Genomic DNA, 16,024 nt, shown 5'->3' with positions numbered 1-16,024 from the left:
AGGATTAAAACATGAGGACTTTGAGTTATTTCCTACACTTTTTAATACAGAACACTAGAAAAAAAAAGTTGAACTGGAAAAATAAAGGCATATAAACAGCATAAAATCAGGTAGCAGTCAGTTTAAAAGTTGGTACAATTAAAATCTGATGAGTGCATATGTTGAAGGGATACTTCCTCACACTATGAAAACCTTCAATTGAGGTGAAATAATGCATTGTTACAAAGAATGACTGGCTCTCAGGGAGGTGCAGCGGAGACTGGCCCGGGTATAAAGACACACATCTTCAAAAGTGGCTGGCGCTCTTAGTTTCATTCTTCATACAACACAGAGTATGAATATTAGCATCAAAGATGATTCCATTTGGAAAGAAGTCTAAAGGATTTTTTTTTTAATGACAGGAAAGTATCCATAAAAAGACCTTAATCCACATTGAAGAGGGAAAATTAATAGATCAAGCTGTTGGTGACTTTCTCCCTGTAAGTGAGCAAATCTCAACCAGAGTGATCTATAAAAGATTTAACAATGAACAATTAAAAAAGCAAACTTCAGACTCTTGCAGAGACACAGTTCAAAACACAAAGGTATTAAAGGCCAAAGGAAAAAAAAAAAACACTACTCATTACGTCCGAACACCATAAGGGGTATATCTTTGTTCTATGCTCTGTAAGTTTAGGAGACAACCCTCTATTGATATAAAAGTCCTCAAGACCAAATGGATACTCTTTAACAACTATAGATGTTCTTTAGTAAGATAAATACATTCTTAGAAATATGTAATTTTTATTTTTTTTGTTAAAAAGAATAAGATGCATTTTTCAAGTGAGATCTAAAGCAGTCATAACTGGAATGATCTAAATCCCATTACTTATACCTTCACATATCTGCAGTAGGCCTTTTCTCCACTGTCTGGCATTAAGAATTCTATTTTAAGAAAATCATAGGCCAAGAATTAAAATATAGTCTTAACATGTGTCTTAAAGTTGCTGTAGGCTGAAATTCATGGACTAATTTTTGTTCATTTAATGATTTAAAGAATGTGTGTGTGTGTGGATGTGTGTGTGTGTGTGGATATGTGTGTGTGTGTGTGTGAGAGAGAGAGAGAGCATCAATTTGACAGCTTATGTCATCTAAAACTTGTTGATTTTATTGTATATCCCTTTCTTCAAATGAGGATTTAAAATAAGCACTGGTATTAATTCCTAGGGCTATTACGTGATTGGGTTGTCAGTGGGGTCTCCAGATAATGTTGAAGCTAGGACCTTAAAAAAATCAACCGAAAGGTCTAACATTTAAGTTCAAAAATCAATTTTACAAGTGTAAGATGGTAAGCAGTTTGTTTGAAAAAAACACCCAAGAGTTTTAGTTAACCACAGACTTAACAGGAGCCAACAGAATGATGTAGCCATAAACAAAGCCAAATCCATTCTGGGCTGCACTAGAAGTCCTGCATCTACATCAAAGGCAAGAAGAATGCTTCTGTAGCATGCATCGAGACCCACAAAGTATTGAGCTCAGTTGTGGAGGGAACCTCAGTTTCCTCTATTTGAAAGGAAAGACTAAAGAAGAATGCTCAAACATCACTGAAGAAATTGTTTGATGTTTAGCCTGGTGCAGGGCAGATTTAAGGAGCCAAGGTGATCATGTTCAGGTATTTGAAGGATCTCTAGAACACAAGTTCCTATTACAGGGATTTTGCTTGTCTGTTGACCACTATTGCCCAGTTCTTTGAGAAAGGCCTGGCACATGATCACCATTCAACATTACTTGTTGAATTAAGAAATAATAAAATGAATGACTTCCGAGAGTAAAAGGATATACTTGCTTTGTGTCACGCCAAAGTCACCAGTGGGTAAAAATTTTAGAAACGTATGCTTCAGTTAAACGTTTTAAGAAATCACTTTTTAACAGTGAGAGCACACCAAAGATGGGGAAGACTTGGTAAAAGAGTGATCTCCTCCTCTTTGGGGGGAAGGGAGTGGCAGTAGTATTCTTGCAGAAACTGGAAAACCATCTGTCAAGGATGCTACAGCAATGAAAATGCTGTTTACATCATTGAACACCACAAGGCTTTCATTTTTATCCTCTCTGCCATTTCTGTAGAGAAAACCTTCTGCTGACATAAAATCAGCAAGATAAAATGAAGAGTTTTTAACTATTTTAGGAGTGACTCAACAAAATGTGTTAGAGTGGTTCTAAAAATGCAGGTACATAAAAACATCTGCGGGATGTGTTAAAAAACGCAGTTTTAAAACCTCCTTGATCTTAATTCTCTAGCCTACTCGATGATATTGTCTTAACAACTGTCTCCCCTCTTCTGCATCATCACTTTTTCCCTCCCCACGGGATTCTTTGACCTCATTACACAAACACATTAACTCTCACCTTCAAAAACAAATAGCCTCAGTTGACCCCACTTCTCTTACCAACTACCACCCAATTTCTCTTTTTCTTTTAATGAAAAACTCAATCTGTATCTAGATTAAATTTCCAGACTCCACCTGACTGCTGAACACACTCAAATCAAGCTTCTGATCCTTGTCCTGAAGAGTTTTTATCTAAAACACCGGTTGCCTCCATGTTGCTAAATCCAATGGTGACTTCTCAGTCCTCATCTGAGTGGACGCTTCCATAGCATTTGGCACAGATGATCACTCCTTTCCTCTGAAACACTCCCTCACTTACCTTCCAAGACATCACACCCTACTGATTCCTCTCCTACCTCACTGATCACTCTTACTGAGTCTCTATTGTTCACCTTAACCCTAACTTCCTAACACTAGAATTCTCAAAGTATTGATATTTAAACTGTTTCTTTTCTTTCTTAGGCTTCTCCTCCTCACATTCAGCTCCACAATGATTTTATTACCCTGTGTCAAGGTTTTACTTACTGTTTGTAGATTGAGTACTCCCGACTTTGTAGCCAAGCCCTTTCCACAGAACCCTAGACTCATATCCCAATGTCTTCTTGACATCTCTGATCTTCATCTCAACAGATTCAAACCAAGCTCCTGATCTTCCCTATCAGTCAGTCACATCCTTCCCAGTGCTCAAACACCACATGAAGTCATCCCTGAATCCTCCCTCTCTCCCACATACACATTCAATCCATCATATTCTGTCAATACTATCTTCAAACATATTCAGAGAATGAAATTAGGCCTCTTTCTAACACTATATACAACAATTTAAAAAATAGATCATTTACCTAAATATGAGTGTTTTAAAACAATACAACTCTTAGAAAAAAATATAGGGGTAATTCGTCATGACCTTGGATTTTGCAATGGATTCTTAGATACAATATCAAAAGCAAGAGTAACCAGACAAAAAACAAGTTGAACTTCATCAAAATTAAAAACATCTGTGCATCAAAGGCAATTACCAAGAAAGTGAAGAGACAAGTACCATGGTCTGAATAGTTGTGTTCCCCTACATTTCACATGTTGAAATCCTCATTAACAATGTTACGGTATCAGGAGGTGGAATTTTTGGGAGGTGATCAGGTCATGATGGCTCTACGCTGATGAATGAGATTAGTGCCCTTACAGAAGAGGACCCAGAGAGATTCTTTGCCTCTTCTACCATGTGAGGTTACAGCGCGAACATGGCCATCTGTGAGGAAGCAGGCCCTCACCAGACACTGAATCTGCAAGCACTTTGATCTTGGATTCCTCAGCCTGTAGAACTATGAGAAATAAGTTTCTATCGTTTATAAGCCACCCAATTTATGGATTTTGTTGTAGTCCAAAAAGACTAAAACAACCACCTGTGAAATGGGAGAAAATATTTGTAAATCATATATCTGACAAGGATCTAGTATCCAGAATATACGAAGAATTCCTACGACTCAAAAACACAAAGGCAAGCATGCTACTCAATTTAAAAACCTGACCAATAATTTGAATAAACATTTCTCCAAACAAGATATATATATAATATATACATACATACATATATAAAGGTATGAAACATCATTAGTCATTAGAGAAATGTAAATCAAACTACAATGAGGTACCATTTCACACTTACTAGGATACAATCAAAATAAATGTAAAATAAGATAACAAGTGTTGATGAGTATGTGGAGAAATTCAAATCCTTGTACACTGCTAGAGGGAATGCAAAATGGTTCACATGCTGTGAAAAACAATTTGAAAGTTTCTCAAAAAGTTAAAGAAAAACATTAATATTTAATTCCTCAATTCTACTCCCAGGTATATACTCCAAAGAAGAGAAAACAGGAACTCAGAAAAGTATACATACATATATAGAGACAATGGAATACATTCAGCAGTAAAAAGGAACAGGGTACTAATACAAGCTAGTATATGAACGAACTCCAAAATACTATGCTAAATGAAAGAAGCCAAACACAAAAGGTTTATGCCGCCACAGGGAAGGGAAATCAGAAGGAAAATGCTTAATGACCACAGTGTTTTCTCTTTTTTACTTTGAAGTGATAGAAGCATTTTAGAACTAGATAGAGGTATGGTTGCTCAACATTGTGAATGTACTAAGTGCCACTATACTGTTCACATTAAAATGGTTCTTTTATGTTATATGAATTTCACTTCAATAAAGTACTGTTTTTTAAAGTTCAGAATCTAATCCCTTCTTCTAATTCCACTGCTACCACCTTGATCCACACCACCTTCTCTCATAAGATTATTATTACTATCAGATTATTACTAGGTTAGTAATAATACACCTGGTCTCCCCTTCCTCTCTTGTCATTTTGCTCTTTCCTCAACACAACAGCCAGAATGATCCTGTTTTGAAAGTCAGATCATGTTTTACCTCTACAGAAAGCCTTCCAATAGATCATTAGCTCCTCAAAGTCAAAGCCCCACACAAAGTGGCTCATGACTTACCTGACCTCACCTGACCTCAGACACATTTCTGCCTCAGGACTCTTGCATTTGCTGTTAGCTCTCTTTGCAATGCTTCTCCCCTTAATATGTAAGGCCCATTGCATCATCACCAACATCCTTGAACCATCACCGACATCAGTTCTTATCCTATGCAATGACATCTGCTCCGACCATCATATTTAAATGCAAAGGCACACATTCTCCCTATTTCTCTTCTCTGCTTTATTTTTCTCCATAGCATTTATCACCATCTATCATTCAGTACATTTTACTTACTTAATTGAGTTTCTTTTCTGCTTCCTACTAGATGTTTACTAGAGAAAGCCTAAAAGGATAAAGAGTAACGGCCTCTGTGATCTTAAAAGGACAGATTTTAAACCATTTGGATGTCTGCTTGCTAATATGTCCGTATGTATGCAATGATACATGTGGAGCTGTGACTTGCTTTCTTAAACACGTATCTCCTTGTTTCAAGTTTGTGAGGGAGAAGATCTCAGCTAGTCCAAATTACTGAAGGCTATGAAGAACTACAAAATGACTTTATAGAAAAGTGACCACCCAAACTGGCTTATCTTAGTTTGCTGCACTGCATTAAGAAAACTAGACCTAAAATACATCAAAAGGAATATAAAAAATTCCAAGTATTAAATAAGTCTAAATGACCACAGTGAAAATAAGGATAGAAATAGAAAAAAAAAAAAAAAAAAAGGATGGAGAGTTCTTGGTTCTTTTATTGATCTTATCATATATTCAATTATTTAAAAAAAAAATACTCTAAGGTTTAAAAAACTGTCCTCAGCCCCTGAGAATGTGCAGGACGAGAATTCATTTTTTTCCTCCTTAGAGTTTATCATCAATATCCAAGAGAACAATCTCTGTCTTGGTACCATTTTCCACAATCAACTGGAAACTGTAAAGCGCAAGGGCCTGGCTGGCTTTATTAACAAGATGTTTATAAACCTACCTTTCAAATATTTTTAAACATTTACACATTTGATAACAACAAAGATGTATAAAAATAAAAATACACACAAAAACAAAAGCCATGCGCTCAATAACAGATAATTCAAGTCTCTTTCCCAATTTAGTAATACATCATACAAAAGTATTCATATTATTAAAAAATAGAAGAGTTGTACGGTTGGATAGTCCTACTAAACTAATAAAAAGTACTTCAGTTCTGTTATCTTAAGATCCCATACTGCAGCTTCCTCTGACCACGTTAATGTAGACAAGCCTCAATCAGTAAGCACACTAATCTAAATCAAATTCCATCTAGTTGAAAATAATCATCATGTGCTGCCCAGAGATGGTGAGCATGAATGGATTACTGAAAATATTCATGGTAATTGCAGGTTGCTATTTATGTTGACCAGATTCAGAGGAGTTTACTTAGAGAAATATCTAAGCATGCAGACCACCAATGCTAAACACACAGGAATATCACTCTTGACATCTACACTAAAAACAGCCCAGGATCCTCTCTGCAATGTCACAGTGTGGTTGTTATTTCATAGTGTTAGATACACTGCTAGTGACAAAATGAAAATGTATGATTGCAGTTATTTTATTTTCAAGAAATACGTTACCATAAGAGGTTTTTTTTCCTAGTCAGTGGAGTGTAAGTTAAATATTAAGGACTACGTATTATCTTCAAAAGCCCCAGGTTCTTCTGCTTGTAAACAGGTGTGCACAAAATACTAACAGTGATAATAATTGAAAGATGTTTTTTAATTATAAGGAGTTGCTTAACATATTCCCCAATTCCCAAACATATCTAGTTAACACACAAGTCATGGTGGTAAATGGGGAATAAAGACCTGCTCTAAAATAAAGTGGCAATAACACAACTGGATATTTAGGCTGGATCCCTTCTCTGTGTTATATCATAATAGTTTTTTATCATCAGCATCATCTGAACTAAATTAGAAATCAGGAAACCTGGGTTCTAATTCCAGATCTGCTGCTGACAATTTAAAGAAATACATAATCACATATACACCATGGAATACTATGCAGCCATAAAAAAGAATGAGATCATGTCCTTTGCAGGGACATGGATGAAACTGGAAGCCATTATTCTCAGCAAACTAACACAGAAAACCAAACACTGAATGTTCTCACTCATAAATGGGAGCTGAAAATGAGAACACATGGACACAGGGAGGGGAACACCACACACCAGGACCTGTCAGGGGGTGGAGGGCAAGGGGAGGGAGAGTATTAGGACAAATACCTAATGCATACAGGACTTAAAACATAAGTCCTTGACAGGTTGACAGATGCGGCAAACCACCATGGCACATGTATACCTATGTAACAAACCTGTTCGTCCTGCACATGTGTCCTGGAACTTAAAGTAAAATTAAAAAAAAAAAAAAAAAAAAAGCTATATAATCACAGGAAAAGCCTATAATCTCTGAGCTCTAATTTGCTTATTTTTAAAATGAAGAGTTTGGCCATAAATGCTTTTAAAACAGAACATAAAAATGCAATGTAAAAATGACTATCTAAACCACTAAAATTGATCCTAATTTATAAAAGCAAATATATATATATGTCACCAGATAAAAAAGGAATGACTTTCACCAGAGGGGAAAGAGCAAAATGACAATACATTATGAAATTAAATGGTGATGAGGATGCTGAAAAGAACTAACATACAAGCCTTATAATGAAGAATGCTACAAAATGCAAAGAAAAAAGATACTGTCAAACTCTACATTCCCTTTGACCTAGTAATTCTATTTTTGAACACAAATTCCCCCCCCAAAAAAATTCCTAAAGAAAAATCAAAGATCTCTAAAAAGAATCTCCATAGCAGCACTATATATAAGAGAGGAAAATTAGAAACAACCTGTATGTTCAAAAATAGAGGCACAGTTAAGCAGAATCTGGTTTTGCTAACAAAATGGGACAAAGGCCTATATAGCCATGTTTTAAAATACAGAACTATCTTCAAAGAGTGAATGTATTCATGTGATATTACATAAAATGTAAAGGTTGATCACAAAACACCCTTTTTACGATTTTGCAAAAACCACACAGTTAAAAACTAGAAGATAAATGGAAGGGGTACAGATAGTTCTTTGAGTTTGTTATTTTGGTAAAATTCATTACACCAGCAAAAAATAAAAGGGAAATGGGGAGGAAAGAATGCTCTTTAAACCACAGTCCAGTTTGTACATTTCATGCTGCTTCTATATAATTTTCTACCATGACAAATATCAACTTATGTCTCTACCTTACATTCAATGTTCTTCAAGCATTTTTGCAAAGATTATGTTAATTGTTGGAAAAATAATCAGCGTTCAAGGCACCAATACACCCACATATTAAACTTTTATACAAAGTCTAGTGTGTCAGATGTGTCCTATGAAAGTATATTGTACATATTGGTGAGCCATTGTCATCCTGTCCCCATATGCCATCAATGGGAAATTAAAGGAAGCATCCAGAGTTAGGAATTATGATTCCAACAGGGTCTTGGACTCTAAAGTCAACCAATATACGGTAGAAGATGCCATAACGTAAATGCCTTGGGAAACTGTCACATACCTCTTATCTACAATTACTGCTTTCCTTAAACACTTATAGGTGACAAAATCATGGCAAAAGTCATCATTCTGGTTGGCCTAGCAATATATCCCTTTCAGCTGTGGCAAACACATAGTACATGGATTTACTGTAGTACACAGAATTCACAGATATAATTATGGTGTGGTACTTGGCTTCAGTGTATAGCTATAGCATTGGATTATCCTTCTACTAAAAACTCCAAAAAGACATAAAAGGTAAAAACCTAGAATTATCCTAAGTAGCAACTCTCCAGAAGAAACATTAACTGGAGATAACACGCTTGTGTTGAATAGAAATGCTGATGTTTCACAAAAGCCTGTGTACATTTTCTTCTTTCCAAAAAGTTGTTTTTTTCTACTAATCAATATTTTAAACAGTATGTTTCCAGCTTTAAGATGCTGGTATCCTTTAACATATTCTGAGAATGATAAAGAAAAAAGTAATGGTGTCATGTGAGAAACTGTCCAAGAAAAAAAAAAAAGGCTAAAACCTAAAATTGGGAACAAGTGGATATAGCAAAACTGTAAAAATCTACCACAGACCATTATACATACTTTTCTCAGTGATAGCTAGAGCAGAAAGTAAAAAATATTTTCAATCTTTCACATTTACAACTTTAGCAAAAATCCTTTCTAGCTATCCTAAAAAGACACTGGCAAAAAGCTATGTCCAATTTCTACTGTTACCAGCATTATCTAATAATGTGAAAACAAGCTATTATTTTCAAAACTATTCAACGTGCCAAAGTAATTAATCTTAAATCAATGGTTGCTAGTGACACACCATGTGTTTACTTGTAAACAACAAATTATAAGCTTTTAGAAAATGAAATTACCCATTTAAAAATGAATCTCAAAAATATGCTGCAGAAATGCAACCAATTCCACTTTTTGTTATCTGTCTGAATTATTCTACAGAATCATATCAATATATTTTATACACATTTACAGGTCATACAAGTTCTAGGGTGCCAAGTAATAATTTAAAGATTTAAAGAAAATGGCACACACACAGAACTCCAAAAGCCATATTAAGTTAAAGAAACGCTGTACATGGATTTAAATTAAACCTCCATTACCCACCAGATGAGATAGCAATTCAGTGTTGAGACAGACTAACTCAAACATTCACCTATTAAAATACCATGTAATGAGGCAGGGACAAGAGCATGCCTTAAAAAAATTAAAAATCAACTTCAGAAAGATAGCATAGGTGTGAGCAAATCCTAATTTAAACAGAAATTAAAATAAAATATAACCTGCACCCAAGAATGTTAGTAGCGAAGAGGCCATTTACATTTCAAAGTCCTCTGTCTATGGTATTCTTAAGTACTATACCACTAAGGTTTGTCAGTTCTGTGGAGACACTTCAATTAAGGCTGTGTGGTAGAGCTCTGTGTAAATTAATTAGTTGAGGTTACACAGATTTTCTAAAAGCAGCTCTCTAAAACAGCCTCAGAGATATGCAAGATTTGTGGGGAATTAAAATTTAAATACAACTTACTAATCAATTCTTCTTGCTTTCACTTTTCAATGACATTTTGCGTAATAATAAATAAGTCCATGAAAATACTACTAACCAACATTTTATTTGCTTTCAATTAAAGCTAAAGGAAAGGGCTTTCAATCTTCCTTTTGATACTTAGGTTTTATTTCAGATTTTATCTAGACTTATTGGCAAGAGTTTCCATATGATAACTATAATGAACTTGATCCATATTTAAATGGGAAATGAGACTATATTTGAAATTCACATATGCTACAACTAAATTAGCTTTCTAGTAATTGCTAGAAACAATGTCATAACAAAAATATGAATTTCATACTCCTGCACTGAGACTTTACATGTTAAATTCATTCACTGTAATTCAGCTATATATTAAAGCTTCACATTTTATCTAATGTAATATTATAATAATTTCCTTTAATTCAAAATATTGTCATTTTTTGCTGTAAATAAATTTTAAAGGCACTAGAACCAGATGTTTCATAATTATTCTTCAAAATACTATTCTTTAAGCAAAATGTATACACAAAAATGGTAATAATCAGTTACATAACGGTTTCTCCTGTAAATTAAAAACGGAAGAAATCTGAAGATTTCAAGAGATCAGGAGCCTTCTAATTATGTATATAAGAGATTCATGAGCTCTTCTGTAATCCTAAAATAAAGTCCCTATAGTCTCATCATAGTGATTGTGAAAAATTCATACTTGTTATATGAATAGATATATGATTTAGACTTTTTTAATGGCTAGATAGATTTAGATATATTTTAGATAGATTTTTAGATATATTTTAGATATATATATTTTAGATAGATTTAGATATATGATTTAGACTTTTTTAATGGCTAATTTGTTTCATGAGCATGGACACTGCATGTACAAATGTATCTTTTGAGATAGTACCATTGAGAAGAGGCTGTCCTTCATGCACATCCTTCGATAAGACTGCACTGTAAACATCTTCAGGAAATCCAGTCTTGCATAATGCGATTTCACCAGAAGCCTCTACAGGCGCCTGCAACACAAGAAAAAAAAAAAAAAAAAAAAATGTATGTACAATGATTGCTACCTCCTTCAACTGAGAAACATTCCACTTGGCATAAAGCCTCATTTTTTCAACTATCTTGTACAAACAACCCCTTTGTTTCCAAGTGCTTACAAGTAGAATGTAGAGGGCAAAGGGTTAATCATTTTGATAACTGGAGTAGAAGAAACAAATCCCACTTGTCTAGTCCAGTAAAAGCAAAATAATACACATTCTAGGTTCTTCTAAGGACTGAACATTTCCATTAAAATGCTCATTGTGACTGAAGAACTATCAAGTGGGCGTGGGGTTTGGGGGACAGCCAAATAGTCTTTGGGCTCCACAAGTCACCATCACTAACTTCAGTTTTCATGAAAAATGTATACATTCAAGTATACAGATTTTTATATTCTTAGCTAATTCTCTATAAAGCTGGTTTCAAGATGTCATGTTCATTTAAAAAATAAAATTATAATATACTTACAACAGTGGGACAGACAGTATTTTATACCAAGTAAAACCAATGAAAACTATATATTTATTTCTAAAACTTGAAGGACAGTGGTACATTAAAAATGTAAGTAAAGATTAATACAATTATGTGTTTACACTTAAAATTAGAAAGTAACCAAGTATCTGTCATTTTCTATATCATCATATGCACAGTTAATTTACTCAGTGTGCTTAAAACAGTCATATCTACTGCTGTCTAGCTAACCCTCCAAGTTAGTTTCCCTACTTCTTTCAGCCCTACTGACACAATTGGAGGAAAGTTAGCCCTCAGCAGAGCTCCTGTAGCATCTGCATTAATTATAGGAAACTCTACCATGTACTGATGGGGATTCAAATACAGAGGAAGGATGAGTAGAATGAGGCTACCCAATGAAGGGATTTCAGTGGCCACAGGGACAGCCTTAGGGACAGTCCACCCTAGTGAGAACCAGAAATTGAAAGGAAGAGGAAGGGGAAGTCCCAGAAACAGAGAGATCTCAGAACAACTGTCTGGATGAAGCAATGCAGTGCAGCTTCATAATTAGATGACTACCTGAATTATGCATGTGAAATTTTGCAAATACTAACGTTGCAAAAATCCAGACCAATCTAATAAACTGTTATTTTCAAATCCAAGAAAATAAAAAATAAATTACATTTAAACAGTATTAAATATCACAGTATTTATTCTCAAAAAATTATTAGGAGCAACAGTGAGATACTAGTTCAGGCCCATCAAATGAGTAAGCAGTTTTAAGTCTGTTATGTGCAAGAAAGGGCTGTATCAAGTGAAGAATAAAGAAGTACCAATCCCCTTAAAAGGTGTGAGTGGAAGCTGGTACAGTCACCTTGGCATACTTTTGGCAAACCCTAGGAAAGAAGAATGTGGATATATCCTCCCTACTCCTGAAGAAATATTACCCCACGAGTGCTCCAGTTGCCATGTGCAGGAATGTCCACTGAAGCATGACTGTAATAGCAGAGATTCTGTACATGTCCATCAAAAGGAGAATGGTCTAATACATTATCACAAAGCCAAAAGAAAAAAACAACATTAAAATGGAAGAACTGGAACTACATTCATCCAAAGGGCTACATCTCAGAGGCAAACTAAAACAAAACAAAAAGTCAGTTTAAGTTCCATGTATGATTAAGATATAAATTTAATTATAAATCAACCTAAAGATGACTATTTAGTAAGTTCAGAAACCCATTTGTGCGACATCCCAAATTCAGACTGAAGACAAGGCTCACTGCAGTATGAAATCTTGCAAAAAAAGTAGAAATCATGACTGATGATTCCACTTGTATAAAATTTAAACACAAAAGATAACATAATGTTTTGAACACATACTTATGTAAGAAGAAAAGGAAAACAGCATAGTGATAAACATGAAATTTAGGATAGTGGTTAACCCAGGGGAAGGAAAACTAGGAAAGGCATCAGGAAAGATTGTATGAGTGGCTTCATTTTTATCTGTAATAATTCATTTCTTTCAAAAAGACTCTGAAGGAAACCAGGTAAAATGTAAAGATCTGCATAGACACATAGGTACAAATTACAGTATTCACCCCACAAACTATCTGCTCTACATATTTCATAATGAAAACGAGAAAATATCAGAAACCAATTGAGAAATAAGAAGTGAGGCTTCCAATACCCATCAAGTTTGGGACACTGGGAGACAGTCTGATACCTGACACGTGTAAACATCCAGGTACTGTCCATGCCCGGTACAGTGCAGGAACTGAGTGAAGGAAAACTGTTGCTTTTAGCTAACCCAAACACACACAGGGAATTCCTCAGTTTGCCATATAAAATGGACAAATGTGTTGCAAACCTGTGTCCCACCAACATGTTAGAGGTCTGCCTCTTCACCCTTCTAGCCCAGGCTTCTAAGAGCAGTGAGGCATGGCAGGTGCTAGCCCAGGATAGGTGAGGCCAGAGCTCAGAAAGGCAGTGGCCAGAAGCCAGCGATGGAAGGCAAGGAGCAGATGAGGGTCACGTTTCAAATCGGGGCATTCGGGGTAGTAGAGTATGTGGGTTTGTGAGTAAGCACTCAGAGATCAAGGAAGTCTCAAGACTAGAGGAAACCCGTTAAGCTTTTATTCAACTCCATGACTGTATCTTGTTTCCCAGTGGATCTGCCCTAAGGTAGGAGAATCAGCAGCACCAAGTTCCTGGTCCAAAACCACAGAAATAGGACTTCAGGGCCACATCGAAGCTGACAGGAAGATGATGAATGTCCACCTTTGTGTTTTGTTCTCTGCCTTATTTCAGAAAAGGGACCTTCTGTCCTCAATGTGCTGCCCCTTACTAAACCTCTCCATGCTCATTTTCATGTAAAAAAGGGTACCGACTGGCCAGGTTGGCCATCAGAATTACTGAAACAATGCTTTTAAAGCACATCTCTAACAAATACTGACTAGTAATATTAAATATCCTGGGAAGTCATGTCATACTTTGAATAATTTCATATTCATCTTAAATAGCTGAAACTTTTCTAAATTCTTCTTCCTCAAGATAAAATGGATCCACAAAATAATATTATCCTGGATCCACAATATAATAATAATCTATAATGTATTTTCTTAAAAATAATCTCCATAAAATTATTAAAATATATATTCTCCCTATTTATTTTCTCTCTTAACTTTCAGTCAAAAAATAACAAAGTTAACAAGTTCAAAAAACAAACAGGAAGCACTCAAATGAATACAGGCTCCCAACTGGACATAGTGGAGGCTTACTTTGTGCCAAGCACTGCGCTGGTAAATCAGTACCTCATTCAATTCTCCCTGCAACCCTACAAGGTTGAGCCTGATACCAGGTCTGAGATTGCGGGAGACCAAGAGCTGATGGGCAGAATTCCCTCAAGGGGACTGACTGCACTGTGGTGGTCATCCTTGTTGGGCATTGGAGGTTCTCTGATCTAACACACAGCTAATGCCTGAATGCTCTACAATAGTAGCTCTCCATCCAGGACAATTTTGCCCCCCAGGGGACATCTGTCAATGTGCAGACACATTTGTAGCTGTCACAACTGTGAGGGGGTGCTACTGGCTACTAGTGGCTATTGGCTCTCAGTTGGTTTCTGATATTTTCTCTTTTTCATTAGAAAATATGTAGAGCAGGGAAGCCGCTAACCCTTACACAACACACAGCACAGCATCCCTAACAAAGGAGTGCCAAGCTCAAAATGTCAACAGAGCCAAGGTTAAGAAAACCTGTTCTACAGCAGCACATGAAAAAGAGGTATCCACCTAGCCATTAACACTCCCATCAGTATGAAGATCACTGTCTCCTCAGGTAGCCTCATCACTCTTGGAACACCCTGCATCCCACAAAGCCAAAACCCAGTCCCTGAGGCTTACACCCACATACAGTCATCACTCTGCCAGGCCCAGGATGAAATTCTGGAACTTCAAAGAGGAGAAAGAAGAATCCTACCCTCAACAAGTTATCTGTGGGTATGAGGAGGAGGATGTGAATAACGTGCATTTCCCTAATATTTGAATGGTGCATGGCTGGCAAGCTTTTTCTGTAAAGGGTAAACTAAGTATTTCAGGCTTTTTAGTCCATAGGATCTCTGTTGAAGCTACTCAACCTGCTGCTGTTGTGCAAAAGCAGCCATAGACAATCAGTAGATGAATGAACGTGGTTGTGTTCATTCTAATATAATTTCATGTACCCTGAAATTTGAATTTCATTCCATTTTGAAGTCTTGAAAGATGCTCTTCTTCTTTTTCTTGCTTAAAAGCATTTGAAAATATAAAACATATTCTTGGCCAGACAAAAAAAAAAAAAAAAGGCAGCAGGAGTGTAGTTTGCAGATCCCTGCAATAGTGTGTTAAGTTTCGTATCACATTGTTATCTCACTTAATTCTCACAATAGGCCCCTTAAGAGGGGGTTAAACTATCTGCATTTTGCTAATGAGCAAATAGATTCTCACACAGAGGTACAGTGAAATACCCAAGACCTCACACCCGAGAGAGAAAGAGGCAGGATTCAAACTCTGTAGTCTTTCCAAGTACAACAATTACAATACAATCTTTCAAGAAACATGTACTGAGTGTTCATTTGCCACTGGAAACAGAACACAAGATACAGCCCCCTAAGGAGCTCAAGACTTAATGTGGGAGGTTAAGATATGCAGAGGATATGAGCAAAGCCCAGGGCAGGGAATCTGGGGGCTTCCCAAGCAGAGCTGGAGTAGCAAGGCGCTAGAGGGTGTCAGGAAGGCCATCCTAGGCAGTCACTGCTTGAACTAAAACAAGGCAGCAAGAAACAGCACAGTGCCTGTGGAATTACAATGAGTTCAGTGTCGCTGGAGTCCAAGAAGCAAGGCAGGATGTCAAAAGTTGAGGCCGGAGAGTTAGACAGGGTTAGATCATAAATGGTTGGGGGCTTGGGGTTATCCTGTTGGCTGGGGGAGCCAGGGACAGATTTTAAGCACAGACTGAATGCATCTGACAGAGAATTCTGATAGCTTTGTGGGAAATGTGTGTGTGATAGGGGATGACAAGTGACAACTGAGAGACAAGAG

At 36.2% G+C, this 16,024-nt stretch overlaps 1 protein-coding gene across 1 annotated transcript in view; it reads right to left on the bottom strand.

The window, feature by feature from the left end:
- CDH2 (cadherin 2) overlaps positions 1–16,024 on the bottom strand; it is a 226,781-nt gene that overhangs the window by 186,214 nt on the left and 24,543 nt on the right. The window contains exon 2 of the mRNA XM_023207748.1: positions 10,864–10,975. Within this exon, the coding sequence (XP_023063516.1) occupies positions 10,864–10,975 (112 nt within the window). The remainder of the gene's footprint in view (positions 1–10,863; positions 10,976–16,024) is intronic.

The sequence above is a fragment of the Piliocolobus tephrosceles genome, chromosome 18, assembly GCF_002776525.5.
Source record: "Piliocolobus tephrosceles isolate RC106 chromosome 18, ASM277652v3, whole genome shotgun sequence".
NCBI lineage: Eukaryota > Metazoa > Chordata > Mammalia > Primates > Cercopithecidae > Piliocolobus > Piliocolobus tephrosceles.
Note: the sequence above shows the minus strand (reverse complement) of the source record. Positions and strands in the feature narration are given on the sequence as shown.